Below are 18,485 nucleotides of genomic sequence, written 5' to 3' on the forward strand. Positions count from 1 at the left end.
GAAACCAGAACATTTTGAGGCATCCTGAAAATCTGCTTTCAGTGTGAGCTGCTCAGACAACAAATATCCTCGGTAAACCAAATATCTCCAACCAACAAAAACTAGTGGAGAATGCCACATGGACTCTGACATAGGAGTAACTGTAGCTGCCGTTTTATAAACCTTCCACGATGTGCTAAGGATTCTCATCCCATGTGTGACCTCAATCAATTCTTTACACCAACACTGCAAAGTATTCAGTAACCCCATTTCACAGCTAAGGCATCTGAGGTGGAAAGGGGCAAAATAAAGTGACACTACTAGTCAGTAGCAGAGCTTCGATCTGAATTGAAGTTGGCCTAATTTGAACCCCCTTGCTCTTTAATTCTCATTTTCCCTTTACAGAAGATGATGATGGTGATGATAATAATAACAGAAATAATTCTGAAGACCGTTGGTGCTAGACTTAGGTCAGAAAGCCTTTCTATAAGGCCAGGGAGGTTTGAGCTTTATCCTGTGGAATAGCAGAGTGTAGACAGTACACGATGTTAAGCAGAGGAATTAACACCAATAGGCAAAAACTCATTATTCTTTGTTATAGAACTTGCTATCGTGTGCAAGCTTGTTTTTAAAATGTGGAAACAGCATTCAAAGCATGCCAAATGCAGCATCAAACCGTCGATGATATTCAAAGGTATGTGCACTGAGGTTTCTAAACACTGACTACCGTGGCAGAGCAGAAGTAATTCCTATTTCTTAGTAAGTCAATTGTCTTAAGCGTTATGTGGGTGTCTTCCAGACCTTTTCTCTTTTCTATAAATCACTGAGCTCTAACTGAAGACTTATTAGGTGGAAAAACTCTAATAAGTAGTAATTAGTACGTTCTTAAAAGTGTTCACATGTTTCATTTAAGTGGGATGAAGAAGAGAATGACCGTGTCATCTCTCGGTGGCTATCATCAGTACCGAAAATCCTTCTGAAGGACAGGTAACATATGAGCAAAAAGGTGCAACTTAGGGCACAAAACGGCGTAACTTCTATTAATCCCTGAAGGTCCTAATGGAACACACTTCAAATGAGCTAAGAAAGTAAGACAACTACTCTTTAAACTTTCTTGGCAGCAGTCATTCTGGTCTAACTTTTCATTATTATACCTCTATGAAATTGATGGATTATTCAGTGGAAAAACACCAGTGAAATGTTGTATTGCTTCAATTGCTTCAATCAGACTCACGTAGAAAAATAAGAAAGAATATGTGGGCTTTGACCACACATCCGTATTCCTCTTTTGTACAAAAAAGTACAAAGTGTTTGTCTGCAGAGTTGGCTAAAACCACAAAAACACCACCACCACATTTAAGACCACATTCACCCTAGAGAAAAACTGACCCTGATCTACATCATTAAGAGGCATTAAACCTGTTTGTCTTATTCATGCAAAATGGCTTAATGATTAGAAAACAGCAACACAAATATTTTGGAAGAATCACGTACGTGACCATTTCACTGAGAGCCTTTCTTTGCTGTACGCAAAGACAGCATGGTTCACCTAAAATATGTAAATGCCTACTATATATAAAATAGATAACCAACAATGACAGCACAGGGAACTATACTCAATAATCTGTAATGACCTATAATGGAAAAGAATCTGAAAAGGAATAAATATATATATAATCAAATCACTTTGCTGTACATCTGAAACCAATGCAACATTGTAAATCAACTACATTTCAATAAAATTTTTCTTAAATATGTAAATGCCACTTTACCATGTGAGCACTGTTTGGGTTAAGAGAAAAGAAAGTCAATCACGTATGTTTTGCATTTATGTTTTACATTTGTTAGACGATAATTTTTTTTAAAAAAAGGTAAAATCATACTCCCATACAAATAAAACATGAATAAGTAAGTGTCAAAACTTTTATTCAATTAAACACACTGGTGAGGGAACAGTAAGTTGTTACAACTGATTCCAAGGAGAATTCAAAGAACAGACACGTATACAGCAATCAAGAATGTTGAAATGAATTTGCTGAAATGATGTAAAATTGGTCAACAGCCAGAGACAACCATGCACAGATAATCATTCCCCCTGACAATCACATACATCACTATCACCTTTCTAAGACTCACAGAATTGAAAACTAGCTCAAGGACAATCAATAACAGAGAACACCGGGGCAGGCCAGAGGTGGGGTGTCCACCAGTGGAAACACCCTGTGATTGTATTGTTCCCATTTTCAATGCGTCTCACTATATTCCCATCACAAAAGGCTGAGTGAACCTACTAAAAGCAGTTAATCACCAAAGTGTAATGTCCAATAAATTGTTCCAAAAATGGGCTACGGCTCTCGGTGGTACCAAGGATGCACTCTGAAATCCAATTCTATCTGCATCAAAGAATGCATTAAAAAAATAAATGTTCTTAAAGGAAATGATTTCTCTGAGGCAGAAAACATTCTCAAACGTGGATATGCACCGTGATCTAAGATGTAGGCTACCATTATGTTCACACTGAAAGGAAACAACGGAAGATACAGTTCACAGTCAGTCTCTCAGTAGAGGTCCACAGAGATTCAAGGGCACATAAGGAATGTCAACATTTGCTGATAAAGAGAATGATTTATGAAAACCTCATCCTTCATGCAGATTCCCACTCAGATTACAAGCCAAACAGAATTACCACTACCACCTCACTTTTATTAGTTGCTAGCACATGTTAAGATGAAACACTGAGGAGACTGACACGGTACACAATGTATATAACTATAATAAATATGTACATACACATATATACATAAAAACATATACATATATGTATACATATTTTACATTTTCCAGCCAGGGTTGAGAACAACGAAGAAGAAAAAGAAATGAACCCAAATTATTCAAATACTAAACATGACTATTCAAGCGACAATTTCCATCTGTGTTCTGGGCTTTCTGTCTGTCACGTTACAGTTCATTGACCCTTTAGAGAGTGTGGGCCAGGCCCTCATGGGATGAGAAGGCTTCACCGGCTGAAGGACTGTTCACGTGGAGGTCTGGGAGCTGGGCTTTCCTCTGCCCTTCTCCTGGGCAGCGTGGGTCACACGTGTGGGCGCAGGAGCCTCTCACTCGTAGGGTGGCAGACCGAACAGCTCGGGCTGGAAGTCCTGCAGGGAATCCAGCACGAGGGTGGCCTTTGTGGTCAGGTCTCGGTTTAAGTTTCTGTCGGGAACCATGACCACCTGCATCCCAGCTGCGAGGGTGGCCTCCACCCCATTGGGGGCATCTTCAAAGACCAGGCACTGTGGGGTGAGGAAGAAAGAGAGGGTTGAGACGGCCTTCTCTGTAACCACACGTCTAGACTGGGCTTTCACTGCCCGCACCACTGTCAGCTGAGTCAGCTCGGTGTTCTGCGTGACACAGAAACGGAGTGGAGGCTGTCCGGTTTATGGTCTGTGGGGAGGAGAGGGCGCTGGCCCTTCTGCGGCCCGAGTGCGTCCCACCACGTCACTTTACGGGGGAGGGGTCCATCTTGGCCCCAAAGTGCTACCGAAATGTGGCACAGCTGAGTGGAAAGACTGGATTCTCGGTTTACAAATTTATTTTAATTGAATCATAAGAATCTGTTCAATTGATAATTGACCATGCTGAGCATAAGAGGAAGTTGTGAAAAGTAAGAAAAAATATGCTTTTTAGGTGTAAAGTGACTTCAGAGCTGGCAATGTTTCAAGTACTGCAGTTTGGAAATTAAACCGTTAGGATGTTTTGGTGAAAAACTCAGCACCAAAAATCTCCCAAACACAAAGATTGAGTACAAGGTGCGCTACCCGTTTCAGCTTATTCAGACACCACCACTAAACGGGAGTGTCTGTGCCCCCGTTCGCGTCAGGAAGCTCCTCAACATGCCATCCTGTGACCATCGCTACTGAGAGTTTCACGTCAGGACTCGCTCCAAATGCGAGGCAGAAGTCTACCCAGCGGTGAACGGGTGTGTCACCTTTTTATCACCTTCCCTCCGAGGAGAGCACCCACTGAGAAAGTTTCCCTTGGCTCCTGGAATCCCACACTGAATGTGAAAGCAGCTTTAGTCTTTTCCATTAAGATTCTGTAGGGGCTGGACATGTATAAAGAGGGCTCCTCCCGGCACCTCTGAGATGCTCTCCTGTGCCCCTTCTTCTCCACGAGTGCCCGAGGATGCCCGGGGGTGGCCCAGGTTGGACTCTGACAGTACAGTCTCCCCCTCACGTCTTCCCAGCCCCCGGCCCCCCTGCCATTGATCACAACGACTGCCCCCAACCCCACTTCATAGGTCGCTGCGGTCCCAGCCGCATGTGCTGGTGACCTGGAAACAGCTCCTGGGCACCAGCTGCCAGGTGCAGCCTGACACTAGAAGGTCTGCATCCTCCGATGTCTTTAAGTCAGTGGAAAACGCACAACACACACAAACACATACACACGCTCTCACGCTCTTACTGCTGGTCTGCTCTGGAACAGGTTCACTGACTTTTTTTCTTTCCCTCCCTCCTTCCCTTTCTCCTGGAGGCTGAGTCCTTTATGAGCTGACTCCCCCCAGGGCTGAGGTGAGGACTGAGTGAATTACTACTCGTCACGACAACAAGCCAGCACTAGGCACCACAGAGAGCAGGCTGATGCCCGGGACACAGCGCTGAACTGGACGGTCCTGGGCACACGGAACACCCAGTCCCACTGCCTTCCTGTCAGGCTTCCTGCGGCCCCCTGTCTTGTTTCAAGCTCTCTGCCTCTACCGAGAGAAGACGGTTTCCCGCTCAGGGGGGAATGACTCCGCTTAGGACGCCGAGGTGCCGTTTCTTAGTTATCTCATTCAGAGAGTTCCTGCTGGTGACGTTTCTGTCCCTGACTTTTTAAAGTTATGACCTGACCGTATTCTAAACGTCCCTGTTGTTTTACCTGGGACCATGGACAGGCACTTAAATGTCACCTGCTGACATGTTGTTCTTTAAATACGTGAGATTTTTAGGCTTTGTGCAGGCCGCCTGTGAGCTTTCAGTGGAGCGGAGGAAGAGATTTTGTTGATTCCTTGGCGTAACGGTGCTTGGCTCCAGTCGTGAAAACAGCTTTTTGTATTTGTGGGAGGCTCCTTGCAAGGAGCATGTGGGCAGGTGTGAAGAAAAGGTGGTGGATCAGAAACCGTGGCACTGAGCAGAACAGGGGCCCAAGACACCCGTCCTCATCTGAGAACAGTGGCCAGCCCATTCACACCTGACAGCTCACCCGCATGCCCTTTAAGCTCCAGGAAATACAGATGAATGTCCACATGCTCTGTCCACATGCCGTTTAAGCTCCAGGAAATAAAAGGAGGAACGGTGGCGTGATCGGGAAAAGCTCCACAGGTACTTATGGCTAATACAGGCGGCGTCACTGACACACCCTGTTTCTGAAGGTTTCACTCTCTCTGCAGGGGCGCACCGTTTATTGGTTTCTGTTTCCAATTTATCCTTTGTCCCCACCTAATTCTGGAATGAATCACCCCAACGCAGCATGGAGACGTGAAACGCGATGTTTAGGACACATGCGGCAGAGTGAAGGGTGGCAGGCGCCAGGGAGGCCAGCCTGAAGGACGACAGGGAGGAGGGATGTGTGAGGCTTGTGCAGCAGGAGGGCCGTTGGAAGTGTGTCCAGGCAGATAAGTAAGGCTGGGCGCTCGAAAGGACTCAGGGCAAAGCCCGGCAGACAGGACGGGGAGTTTGCACACAGCCTCTTGATGCCGACTGTTCTGAAAGGTCAAAAGCGATTGTAGTCTGTGTTGTAAATACGGTTGGAAGAATAGCAGAAACCCTGATTGTATACATTGTGTCAGGAGCTCCTAAAGTTCCTTTCCTTTGCCTCCTCTCCTGTGGCCAACAAACGCCTTCCACGAGCGCCAGCTGGACCCTTCCCGTGGGTCAACAAGAATCCGAGAAGTGCGGAGAAGTTAAAAGAGAACTTGACGTTTTTAAAAGCAGACTGTGATAGGGAAGAACAAATACGACTCCATATTGGATCTGCTTCTTTAACTTTAGCCTTTGTACGCTATTGCTTTAGCTTCCAGTTAAGAATGTTGCCTGTAGCCTGAAATACACAGGAGAGCCCATTCTCAAGGCTCTGACCTTTAAAGGTGTAACACCTTCCCATTCAGGTAGAGATAAAAAGTTGCAGAACAAAGAATACCATTTGTCTTACTGGAGGTTTACATGAACACCGTGACCGGACCTATGTGGACAGTTGCAAGAACAAAGGATTCTGGCACCAAGAAGTTTGCAGCGACTATCCACGCTGCTTCTTCAACTTGCCTCTCAAAATGCTTTGCTGAAACTCTTGGGGGAGTCTGGAGTTTTGGGGGGCATGAGCCACCGTCTGCTTGCCAGGCACTGCGGTAAACCTTTCTCTGCTCCAGACTCCAAAGTCTGAGTGCTGTTTGGCCTCAGTGTGCGTCATCGGGCACACACGCCTGCGTTTGGTATCGGAATCAGCCAGTGCATTGGAGGGTGTATGACACAGGAAACTGGACCCCTCGGTCCCTCTGCCCCGGCCTTGCCCTCCTCACACAAGCTGAATAGAGCAGCCAAATGCAGGGCAGGAACCACACACACGACGCGGATCCTGCAGAGGACAGCACCAGCGATGGGTCCAGGTGGCCGACCCCAGCCCTGGCAGCACACGGACAGCACCGGGAATCGTAGGGCTTCCCCTCCTTCTTAAAAGGAGCAGAAATACAAAGCAGAACAACTAGATTTTGGAGCACCTGTGGAAATGCCTCAAAAGGTTTTTATGTGCTCCTTATGCTGTGCCCTGATTCCTAAGACCTAATGGCCTTCTGAGGACCACTCGTAGGGAAAGTTACCCAGAGCCTAGAATCGTGGACACTGTATGAATAGTCACCGCACGGCTTGTCTCTCTACTGAAACCAAAGAATAAACCTTTGAAAGTTACCTGGAAAGACTATGCCTGTTCATAACAGGACTTAACAGTCATAAAACCACTGAATCATAACACCACTGAAAGACATAAGCTAAAGCAATACAGCTCACACCTTACACAAACAAAAAGGAGGAAGTATGTTTTCCCGGCAAGTACCAAAATATGTCCGGGCAGTTTCTAAAGGCCACATGTGGCTAACAGAGCCTTTGTCTCTCTTCTTCCTTTTCAACACTTCATTGTTCCCTCAGTGACCAGACCAGCCCTTCCCACCCAGAACTGACTGGTTGCACCTAACCTTAACTCGCTCACACCTACTTGTAAAGTGTGACTGGAGATGTGTACTTTGGTGTCTGCCGAAGAAATGTCCCTGTAAGAAAGGCTCTGCAGGGGCTGCAGCAGGTACAGAGGCCAGGGGAGTAGAACGCCTGCTTCCCTCGCCCACCTGCACCTCGGCCCTCGGCCCAAGATTCTGTGGACGGGTGTGGATGCAATCGTTTCACCAGTGGTGTGAGTTTTGGGCACAGCACACATAGCAGGTACCCCAGGACACACTTCCAGTACTTCAAGGAAGCTGCCGGTCAGGAGTACTCTTCTCACAGCTTGTGCTTGGCTGTAAGCAGGCAGGGCTGCAGGGAAGGCGCCCTCTCACGGTGCCGGGCCGGGAGTGAGTACATGAAGACCGCCTGCTGAATTCGCGGAGGTGGCGGAAGCGCCCTGGTCGGGACTCAAAGCAACACAGGGGCCGCAGAGTGTCACCCTCGAGGGCAGCGGCCAGCCCAGCCCTCTCCTGTCACTGTCATGGCTGAGGGATCTGAGCCTGGGAAGCTCAGAGGTGAGCTGAAGGTCACACGAGCAGGCAGGTGACAGAATTTGGGAACTGTGCCCGGGTCTCCAGAATCCAGTGTTCTTTTTCACTTTACCAAGCTGAAAGCTAAAATATATCTGAATTCCATCTCCAGGAGAGCAGATGAGCTTAATTAAACTGTAGCTTGAGGGGTTTAATTTAGAAAGAATGACATTTCCAACCACCAGGTGGGTGAAGGGAAGTATTTCAGGGGCTTATAGCTCACAGAGGTGCCGAACCCACTTCTCTGAAGGTGCTCAGACTCAGGAGCGCCCTGTAAGGCGGCCCACGTCCGCGACCTTCGCCCACGCTGCTCGTCTGAACCACGGGCTGGGGACGGGGTAGCTAGGAGGTACTTCCAACAGGAGCATCAGGGAACTAAGATGGCTCATGTGGTAACTATGGAATTGCACAGAACTGAACCTTTGTCTGACGGTGGCGGAGAGAATGCAGGGAGGTGGACGGGATTAGGGAGATCCTTCAAAGGCAACAGGGAGTTTGATGGACAATGCCCTGGACGTTGACGCAAAGGAGAGTCCGACCTTTCTGATGCGGAGGGCACTGGGACTGCCGTTTTGGTGGAGGGAAAGAGAGCTTGCTTTGTGACAGCCTGGGTTTGAGTCCACTGTGGGAGGGTCTGGCAGAGAGATGAGGGGCCTGCCTATGTCGTGGGTGAGCGGAGTGGGGCTGGGTGTGAGCGGAGTGGGGCTGGGTGTGAGTGGAGGGGGGCTGGGTGTGAGGGGAGGGGGGCTGGGTGTGAGCGGAGGGGGGCTGGGTGTGAGCAGAGGGGGGCTGGGTGTGAGCGCACGGGGGGGCTGGGTGTGGAGTTGCAACCAGGAGGAGGGAAAAGGGGAGACAAGGAGGGGCCCGAGACAGCCTCGCATTTCTCTGAGATGAGCAGACGGCCCAGGAGGGATGGAGCTTCAGCGACAGTGGGGGGCAGAAGGGGAACCAGGTAAGGCAGCAGCGGGGCCAGGTGAGCTGCAGCCCCAGAAGCAATGTTGGACCCGTCTGCTAGGTGTGTCATCAGATGGCCTGGGGCCCCCTCCCCTTACTTCCAAGGGAGGGTTTATACACTGGGTTCCCACACGTTCGGAGTTATGGCCCTCACCGTGCTTTTCCTCATCAGCTCAGGCCAACAGGGACTCATCTTCAATCCCATGCACCTATTCCCTTCAGGTGCAGACCCACCTGAGATGACACCTGATAACTAATTTTACATTTCAAACAAGTACAAGTGTACATTTTAAGTGGTACACTTTTCTGGAACTAGTGAACTTTTTCCATGTGATTACATCGTCTCTAGGGAAGGAAGCTTTTCCTTTTGCTCAGTAACACACAAACTTTGACATGAAGTCACTCTGGTTCACTCTGAAGCCTCTCAGGGCCTGGCATTACGTGTATGCAAGTTTAAGTACCCCCTAAAGCAGCATCCATGATTTTTCACTATATATAAAGCCATGGATAATCCAAATCTAAGCACTAAAACAGTTTTCAACTAAACCACTACTTTTAAGTTGAAACTTCCATTATATCACTTTTGGCAGTAGATTTGATTCCATACATTAATTTTAGAGTAGCAAGTTCAATTTTCACACTATGAGGCATGAAAACTTTGAGGAGGTCTTAAAGTTTTTTGATTAACTTTTTATTAACAGTGCTCATATCTAAGGTTTAAGTTTTACTGGTCTCTTGTTCTTTGTCAGTGAATTACCCATAAACAAGTACCACAATATTGTGATATCAAATATGTATACACTTCATTGCATGTTTACTTAAATAATAAACCTTTAAGTACTGTTGTAAAAATGACTGAAGTTTGCATGTGTTTTGCTGTTTATTACTACTTTTGTTCATATTCTTCATCTTTTTATCTATCCACCCATCCACCCATTCATCCATCTATCCACCATCCATCCATCCATCCACCCACCATCCATCCATCCAAGCATCCACCCATCCATCCATCCCTATCTACCTACCTACCTACACACCCACCCACTCATCCACCTATCTATAGGTAAAGCAGATTTGAACTGTGCTGTGGTCTCTACATAAGTGTCTGATGCTGAGGTCAGTATCCCCTGCACACTGCAGAGCTGCTGTCTTACTGAATTAATTTTAGTCTGAAAATAAAAGAATAAAGCCAGTACTGAGATAAACATATGCATAAAAAAATCCTCTAGAGTTACAGGCTAGATACATGAATGAATCACACCACTAAATGGATTCCTTTTCCTTTTGAGGAAAGCCTTTGAAAAATGTAGTATTTAACAACTTGGCGGGCATGGGCGGGAAGCTTCCTAAGGAATTCTCTGTCATTTTATTCATGAAAGCTACATCGCGAGGCCCTCTCGTCGTCCATCTTAAAGTATGTGCGTGTAAATTAAGTGCTGAGCAAAGGACTTCAAGATAGCTCAAAAACCTTTTTCTCATTTTCTCTTTTAACAATACAGATTCTGTGTTCACCACTTTGTCAGGAACCAATGAAAAGCCCAGCAAGGCTCTCAAAGGCTCTGAGTATTTTAAAGATTCATAAAACAAGTGTTATTTGTTTCTAAATGGTCATCAGAATACTTTCTTTCATCTTCCTACCTCCTCTACATATTCAAGTAAATGGGCAAAATCAGTGTTTTCCTCGGCCTTCTGCACGATACTCGTGAAACACAGGTTTGACTCAAGGTCCCTATTAGTTTCACGTGTTGAGAGCTAAACTATGACACCAGCCTTGAAGATTATCCCCCTGCATGGCTACCATGTCGAAATACATACTACGGGCCGAATTGTTTTCCGCAAGATTCAAACGTTAAACCTTAACACCCAAGGTATTTGGATACAGGGTCCCTAGAATGGTTTTCAGGTGAAATGAGTCCCAAGGGCGCCCTCATCAGAGAGGGTTAGGGTCCTTCCAAGAGGAAGGGGAAGCTGCTCTGTCTGGCCCTCCCCTTGCGCTCACCTGAGGCAGAACCTGCCAGAACCCTCCTGTTGGACGTCTGGCCCCCAGAACCGCGAGGATACGCGGGCTGCTATTTCTACTCCCCAGCCTGTGATGGTGCGCTCTGGCCGTCCAAGCACGCTATTACAATACGTCTAACAGTGAGCTGTGTGTCATCTCCAGGTAGCACTCTCTCGGAGGAAGAACCACTCGGAGGTTTCTTAGATCACAACTGCTTGCAGTTTGGGGAAAGGAAATAAATGTTTCTTGGATGACCTAATTCCACAAATGCCTAGAAGAGCAGAAGCACAGCACGTTTTGTCTGCCTTTGGGCATAGCTACTGAAGAGGCTTAAGCCATAAACAGAATTACCATAGGACAGAGGGCGCCTTTGAAGACCTGCCTAAGTGATTTTTCCACTCCGCCTGCAAACGTCGTGTACAGGAGAGGCTGACAGTTACTTTGGGAAGCGATACACACGCAGGGAAAGCCTACGTAATTACTGGACCTGGAGGGGGTTAAACTCTTCGTTCCCAAGCAAGGGGACGGACAGGCCGCTGTTCTGGGAGTTGACATGTCACTGCTGCCGATGCAGGAGGCCTCTCTTCAGTCCTCTGGATGCGAACAGCTGTTACTTATGGCCCAGCCACCTGTTTCCAGATGATGACAGGCCTATGAAGGCAAGGCCCTCCAGGATTTACTCTCTGGTACTTACTCTCTTTACTCGCCTGAATCCTGAGAACCCACTGAGTGCCCACCAACCACATGAAAGCTTTCTTTTACACACAACCATAGCTAATTCAGCACTTCTGGAAGTGAAGATGTGCTTAGTTCCAGTGGAGGCTTCTGATCTTTTTCTTCATCTCTCAATAGTCGTATTAATGTTCATTTCTAAACATCCATCAACAGAGGAATGCATAAAAAAGATGTGCTACATATATACGATGAATATTACTTGGCCATAAAAAAGAACGAAATTGGGTCATTTGCAGAGTTGTGGATGGACCTAGAGACTGTCATACAGAGTGAAGTAAGTCAGAAAGAGAAAAACAAATATCGTATATTAATGCATATATATGGAATCTGGAAAAATGGTACAGATGATCTTATTTGCAAAGCAGAAATAGAGACACAGACTGTAGGGAACAAGTGTATTGGATACCAAGGGGGAGAGGGGTGGGGAGGAATTGGGAGATTGGGATTGACATATATACACCACTGATACTATGCATAAAATAGGCAACTAATGAGAACTACTGTATAGCACAGGGAACTCTACTCAGTGCTCTGTGGTGACCTAAATGGGAAGGAAATCCCAAAAAGAGGGGATATACGTATAGCTGAGTCACTTTGCCGTACAGCAGAAACCAACACAACGTTGTAAAGCAACTACACTGCAATGAAAATAAAATAAATAAAATAAAGATAAACTGTCTACTAGGACGTCATTAGGTACGAGGTTTCCAGAATGTTCTTTGATGCAGCGGTCCAGAGAGATCGACTGCAAAAAGGAGATTCTTTACATTGAATGAGGGACTGGAGATTCGTGACATACAAAAATCAGCATAAAAAAAGTTTCCGGAAGGACTGCCCTGGATAAACCCATTGTTTCAAGTTTGATGGAGAAGTTTCGCCAATGTGGAAATGTGTTTTCAGAGAAAACCAATGAACGTCCCCCGTAATTAGTGCTCTGAGGAATACATCTGGGAAAAACTTCAAGAAGATACACCTGACCATGGCAAAATTCACGTTAGTGCAAATCAAGTCCTTGGCCTTGTCTTCTCGGAATGGTCTGAATCCTCCCTGTACATAAGAACGTTAACTTAAAACGCTTATAATGAATAAAATCAGATGATGCAAATGCTCACTTTGAACGTCAGCCAGCTCTGGCACTTGGGTTACGCTTTTATTTCACTAGGAACGGAAGTGCGTGAAGACGTAAGGAGCTCTGGGCAAAGGGTGCACAAGAGGTCGCGTGGTCAGGTCACCCCGGAGGGGCAGCGGACACTGTGGAGACGCATGAGGTCCCTGAAGGTGGGCGCAGAGCAGTCAGGAAGGCATCCTGGGTCCACGTGGGCCAAGAAATGTTCTCAAGAAGTATAAACAGCAAGCCCTGAGTTTGCAAGTCTCTTCTTGGGGTTTACCAATGTGGGGGTGGGGCATCTACCAGCCAAGGGTCCAAGCTGACCCGAGCCCTCTGCATCGTGTGGATCCCTGTGTGGCCACAGAACCACACCCTGGTTTTCTGCTTCTTGGACACTGGGCAGTGGACACTCAGCACGGTGGGGTGAGAGCCACAAAAACTACTCAGGACCGGGGCGCTCTGTGGTCCTCCAGGGACCCCAACACGTGCCCCAGGGACCCTGTGCAGTTGGCGCTTTTAGCTGCTGGTAAAAGAAACAGCGCAAGTACTATTTACCTTCAAAACAGACTATAGCAACAACAGCAGTGTTTGCAGGCAGAACAGTCAAGTAAAGGACCAATAAATATAGCATTGTATTAGCTTTCTTCCTCTACCTTGAGAATATATTAGTGGGGTGAGAATGTTTCATATCCCATGCATTCACCTTCTTATAGACTTCAATCATTTCAGCCCCTGACTCAATTTTAGTGTCTAATAGAACAGGGGCAGTGAAGAGCTCCGACTCACAGGCACTGATACGTCATCCCAACTGGGTGAGTCCTGGTCCAGCCTGGACCCAGGCCTGCCTGTGAGTGTGGCCGCCAGCCTCCTGGTGACCAAGAGCACCTCAGGACCTGCAGACGGGGCAGTGGATCAGCAGCCAGGTGCTGTGCGGAGACTCTGGAAGAATCAGGAATGTGAACCCCTACGGAATATGATGTAGAAGCAGCAAAGAACAACGTAGAGGGAGAAAGTCAGCAGCAGAGGGCCTGGGAGAAGCTTTATTCCTGCAGCAAATGTCATTTCTAACATTTCTAATATTCTTATCTCCATCTTATAAGTGGGAAAACTGGAACTGAGAGTAGGCACTGCAGTGGGCAGACTGGTCCCCAAAGATGCTCACCCCTGAAGCCCCAGAACCTATGAATGGGGTCCCTTACACGGTAAAGGGGACTTTGCAGAAGGGCTTCAGGCTATGGAGCTGGAGACAGGGAGGGTGTCCTGGCCGAAAGGCTGGGGGCTCCTCTAGCCAGGTGTGCCCCTAAAAGCAGAGCGCCTTCTCTGGCTGGAGAGGGAGAGATGCTGCAGAAGGAGTGAGGTCAAGCATGAGCAGGGTCGGATGCACCAGTGCTGGCTCTGTGATGTAAGACCCACTGTCAGGACCAGAGCGAGACCTCGAGGGGTTGAGGGCGGAGCCCAGGACACCCAGCTAAGAGACGGGGACTCCAGTCCTACCTATAAGGAGATGGGTTCCACCAGCCACCTGATGAGCCTGGGCATGGTCCTTCCCTAGCGCCTCCTGGGAGGAGCCCAGCCAGCCAACATCTTGGTTTCATGCCTGTGAGACTTGGAGCGGAGGACCCAGCTATGCCAGGCCCGGAATTCCAACCTATGGAACAGTGACATAAAAATCTGCGTTGTTCTAAGTCCCCAAGCTTGTGGTCATTTGTTAGGGCAGAGGTGGAAAGGAACATGGGCAACTGGTCCAATGTTAAGCACCAAAAGTCACATTTAAAATTCACAAAATTCACCTGGCTAACTGTGGAGAGAATAATACAGTATACAACCAGCACACCCTCTGATTGTGCTAAGAGGCCTTCGGCTAATAAAACAAACCATGCTCTAATTTGCTGATGGTCCACAGAAAGGACCCTGGCAAGAAACTCCCAACCCAGTGGCCAGTCTTCTTTACTTGTGCAGAATTCACATCCCCGTTCCTTGTGCATTCACCTGGGGACCGATGCTGCTGTGTTTTAGAAAACAGGGAGGGATTCCATCTTCATCCAGTTTACGCCCAAGACTCTTAGAATTAGGAGAGCTTTGAAGAACTGGTCCAAGACCCCCAGCATCCCTCAAAGAGATCTGGATCCTCTTGCCAGCATTTAGGACAAGCTGTTGCCAAGTCTGGACTTAAACAAGGGGGAACCAGTCATCCCCACTGGACTGGGATTAGGTGGGTCCCTGGAACACGGAGATTCAGAGCTAGCACTGCACAGGATCTGGCCGATGGCGAGCACTCAGTCACCCTAGTTTAAACAAACAAAGTGCCGGGGATGTAGCCACTGGGGACGCCCTCTAAAAAAAAACAGAAGATCACCCTTGAATCTGTCAGATGCCGTCCGTGGAAATTACTGGGGACTATTAACTCAGAATTTGTTTAAGCTAGCATACGAGTAATCCAGTGTTTCTGAGGTATCTTGTTCATTGTCGCTGCCTAAGAAGCCTTTGCAGACAGACTTTTTTTACCCCAATACAGCAACCCCCCTTCCCCGCTGATGACAGGCTAGTAACACAGAAGGGGAAGCTACGAAGGAGCCCCGGGGTCACCAGAGAGGGAGGAAGCGGCCGGGCAAAGGGGCGCTGTCAGGAGCCAGGCAGAGCGACACAGAATCAGAGCTAATGACACGAGCACACACGCGGTTTACAGCTTTACAAAGGCAAAGCTGGGAACGGAGGAAGACGTTCTTCTTAGCCCTGGCAGTTGAGTCATTGCTCCCCGACCCTAGCAGAACTCTGTGTGTCTATGAAGGTTACCTGTGGGCACGACTATTTAATTTTTCACAAATCCAAGATACAACTCATCCTTCTCAGTGTCTGGAGCCCTGTCAAATTTTCATCTGTGATGGTGGCTTAAAATAGATGGGTTATATGTACATGCTGTTACGAGGGCCTAATGAGAACCATCATTCTTTCGGAATGCCGATATGTGAAGACTGCACAACCACACGTACAAACACACAAAGAACAGAGAAAACACGTGGTGCAACACAGGGATCACAGCTCCTGGTGCGGTCTGGGGTGGGGGGCGGGGGGGTCCCTGGGGCTGGCATGGGACCAGCTGGCTCAGGTGGGAGCCAGACCAAGGGCTCCTGGAAAGCAGGACTCCCTGAGGCCCCGTGGGAGATGAAACTGCTTGGGGTGAAGGCAGGACTTGAGGTCATTCAGAAATGCAGAGGCCAGGCAGCTTGGCAAGCAGAGGCCTTACCGCTGGCCAACCAGAGGCTGAATATTCACAGGAAGAAGCAAGAAAGTGACGATGGGTAGTTGGGGAAAAAAACAGGGACCGCTCGGTGGTGAAGGGGGCCCAGAACATGCCACGGGAGCTCAAGGATTATTCTGAGCTGAAGACATGGGAGAATCAACAGCTGCAGGGCGAGGCTTTTTCTAAATTCTCCTTATCTTCCTAAAAGCAGAGCCTCCCTAAAGAATTCAACTGCCATAAATCCCCTCCCCAGGAGTTTTACAACCCGGGAAGGCTGACTTTTATGGCTGAAGAGAAGTCTGCACAGGTCAGAGCCTGGATAAGAAACTGTGTAAACAGACATCGTCATGCAACTACCACGTCTCGCACCTGTTCTCCTAAGAGCCCATTCATGTTTCCTAAAAGTTGTCTCTTCTACCAGAAGCGCCGCTCTGTCTCTCCCCAACCCCTATTAAGATGGTATATAAGCCCCAGGTACTCACTGCCTCCTTGAGTCGTATTTTTCTGGGAACTGCCTCATGCTTACACAAATAGAAATCTGTATTTTCTCTTGTTAATGTCTTCTGTCCGTTTAATTTACAGGCCCCCAACCACAAAACCTAAGAGGGTACAGAAAACGTTTTTTCCCCCCTCGACAATGGAATTTCAGAAAGCAAGCAACCTAGTCCACAGAAAGTCAGTAGGGATACCAAGCAAAGGCAGGCTGGATGAAAGAAAAGATGTGTAATGGGAGGAGTTATGAAAGGAATAGTTGAGATCTTTTTTTTTTTTTTAATGAAATAAGGGAGGGCCTGGTACATCAGGTTGCAAGAGACGTGAAATAATACCAAGACCAGTGACCAGAGGCCTCCGTATTTTCCTCAGTGGTTCTGGGTGACAGGAGAAGACGGGCATGAGGCCTGGGCAGCAATGGCCAGGGATGTGCAGTCTCCCTGAGGCCCCGAAGGTGGCTGACTATGGCCCGGTGACTCTCCACACCGCCAGGAGAAACTCAAGCACCACTATGCCCCTAATGGGGTGTTCAGAAGTGAGACACTGACTAAAGAGTATGCAATCCCCCAAAGACAGAAGCGCAGCTCATCTCATCTGGCCGCCAAGTTTTAACTTTCTTTTCTTTTTTTTTTTTAATTTTATGTATTTATTTATTTATTTGTTTATTTGGCTGCTTTGGGTCTTCGTTGCTGCATGCAGGCTTTCTCTAGTTGTTGGCGAGCGGGGGCTACTCTTCGTTGTGGTGTGTGGCCTTTTCAGTGCAGTGGCTTCTCTTGTTGCGGAGCACAGGCTCTAGGCACGCGGGCTTCAGCAGCTGTGGCTCGGGGGCTCAGCAGTTGTGGCTCGCGGGCTCTAGAGTGCAGGCTGAGTAGTTGTGGCGCACGGGCTTAGCTGCTCCGCAGCATATGGGATCTTCCCGGACCAGGGCTCGGATCTGCGTCCCCTGCACTGGCAGGCGGATTCTTAGCCACTGCACCACCAGGGAAGTCCTGTTAACTTTCAATCTGCCAGAAGCAACGCACCCACTTGATTCCCATTATTCTGGGAGGTGAAGTAGCTCTTCCAGCAGTAACACCTGACAGCCTACACCTGTCTGCAGACTTTGGCCATACAGACAATACACAATAAAAAGAGATACAGAGAATGATTTTTAAATTAACGTGTTTCTTTGTCAAGAGATTATGTAAAATATATTAATTGCCATTTCACATATTGAAAAGTCAACTCAGGTGATGACTTCTGTAATTGAAGAAATGGTCTGAGTGTTATATGATGAAGACATTGTAGAGTTAATCAGAACTCAAGTTAAAATACATTTGCCATTTTTTAACTCTCTAGGTATATAAAGGCTTAATGTGCGAGACTTTCTTCAAAACAACACAAAAAAGTAATTCAAAAGAAAACTCTGGGGACTTCCCTGGTGGTCCAGTGAGTACGACTCCGCGTTCCCAATGCAGGGGGTTCCGGGTTCGATCCCTGGTCGGGGGAACTAGATCCTGCATGCGTGCCACAACTAAGAGTTCACAAGCTGCAACTAAGAAGTCTGTGTGCCGCAACTAAGAGTCCGCACGCCACACCTTAGAGATCCCACGTGCTGCAACTAAGACCCGGGGCAGCCAAAATAAATAAATAAAATGACCGTGATTCTTTAAAAAAAGAAATAATTGTTCATTAAAAAAAATCCTGAAATTCAGCTGTGAACATTAACAAGAAAAATATGTATCCAAAGTAGTGATTGCCATGCTTTTAAAAACTGATTTCAGGTTTTACTTGTAATGTAGTAGTAAATATCAACACAAGCAATCCTGTGTAAATGATGGCATTTTTATTTTGCAACAAAGACGTGCATTTTTGCGGCGAGGCACTGAAGTGGCAGAGCACACACACCCGGGGGGCTGGGGTGACTCCCGACTTGTTCCCTCAACCTGCCCCGGACTCTGAGCACCGTCGCTCCTGTCTGCAAGCCTCCAGAAGCCCAGGTGCTGTGAAAGCTGGGGCAATGATAACCTCTGCCCTGCGGGGCCCCTGGGATTCAGTGGGGGCTCCCGTATGCCAGGTCCCCCCTTGGCATACAACAAGTATTCAGTGAGTACGCCTGAGCATGAAGATGGGTTAAAGTGACTTTTGAAGATGGCACCGTATTTTTGCATATCTTAAGCACAAAAGAATGATACATAAATAACTTAGGACATTTGCAATG

At 47.5% G+C, this 18,485-nt stretch overlaps 1 protein-coding gene across 1 annotated transcript in view; it reads right to left on the reverse strand.

The window, feature by feature from the left end:
* Positions 1-1,888: 1,888 nt before the first annotated feature.
* PUDP (pseudouridine 5'-phosphatase) overlaps positions 1,889-18,485 on the reverse strand; it is a 41,491-nt gene continuing 24,894 nt past the window's right edge. Inside the window, exon 4 of the mRNA XM_024756303.1 lies at positions 1,889-3,272. Within this exon, the coding sequence (XP_024612071.1) occupies positions 3,096-3,272 (177 nt within the window). The 3' untranslated portion in view covers positions 1,889-3,095. The remainder of the gene's footprint in view (positions 3,273-18,485) is intronic.

Source organism: Neophocaena asiaeorientalis, unplaced genomic scaffold (genome assembly GCF_003031525.2).
Source record: "Neophocaena asiaeorientalis asiaeorientalis breed wild unplaced genomic scaffold, Neophocaena_asiaeorientalis_V1.1 scaffold69, whole genome shotgun sequence".
NCBI lineage: Eukaryota > Metazoa > Chordata > Mammalia > Artiodactyla > Phocoenidae > Neophocaena > Neophocaena asiaeorientalis.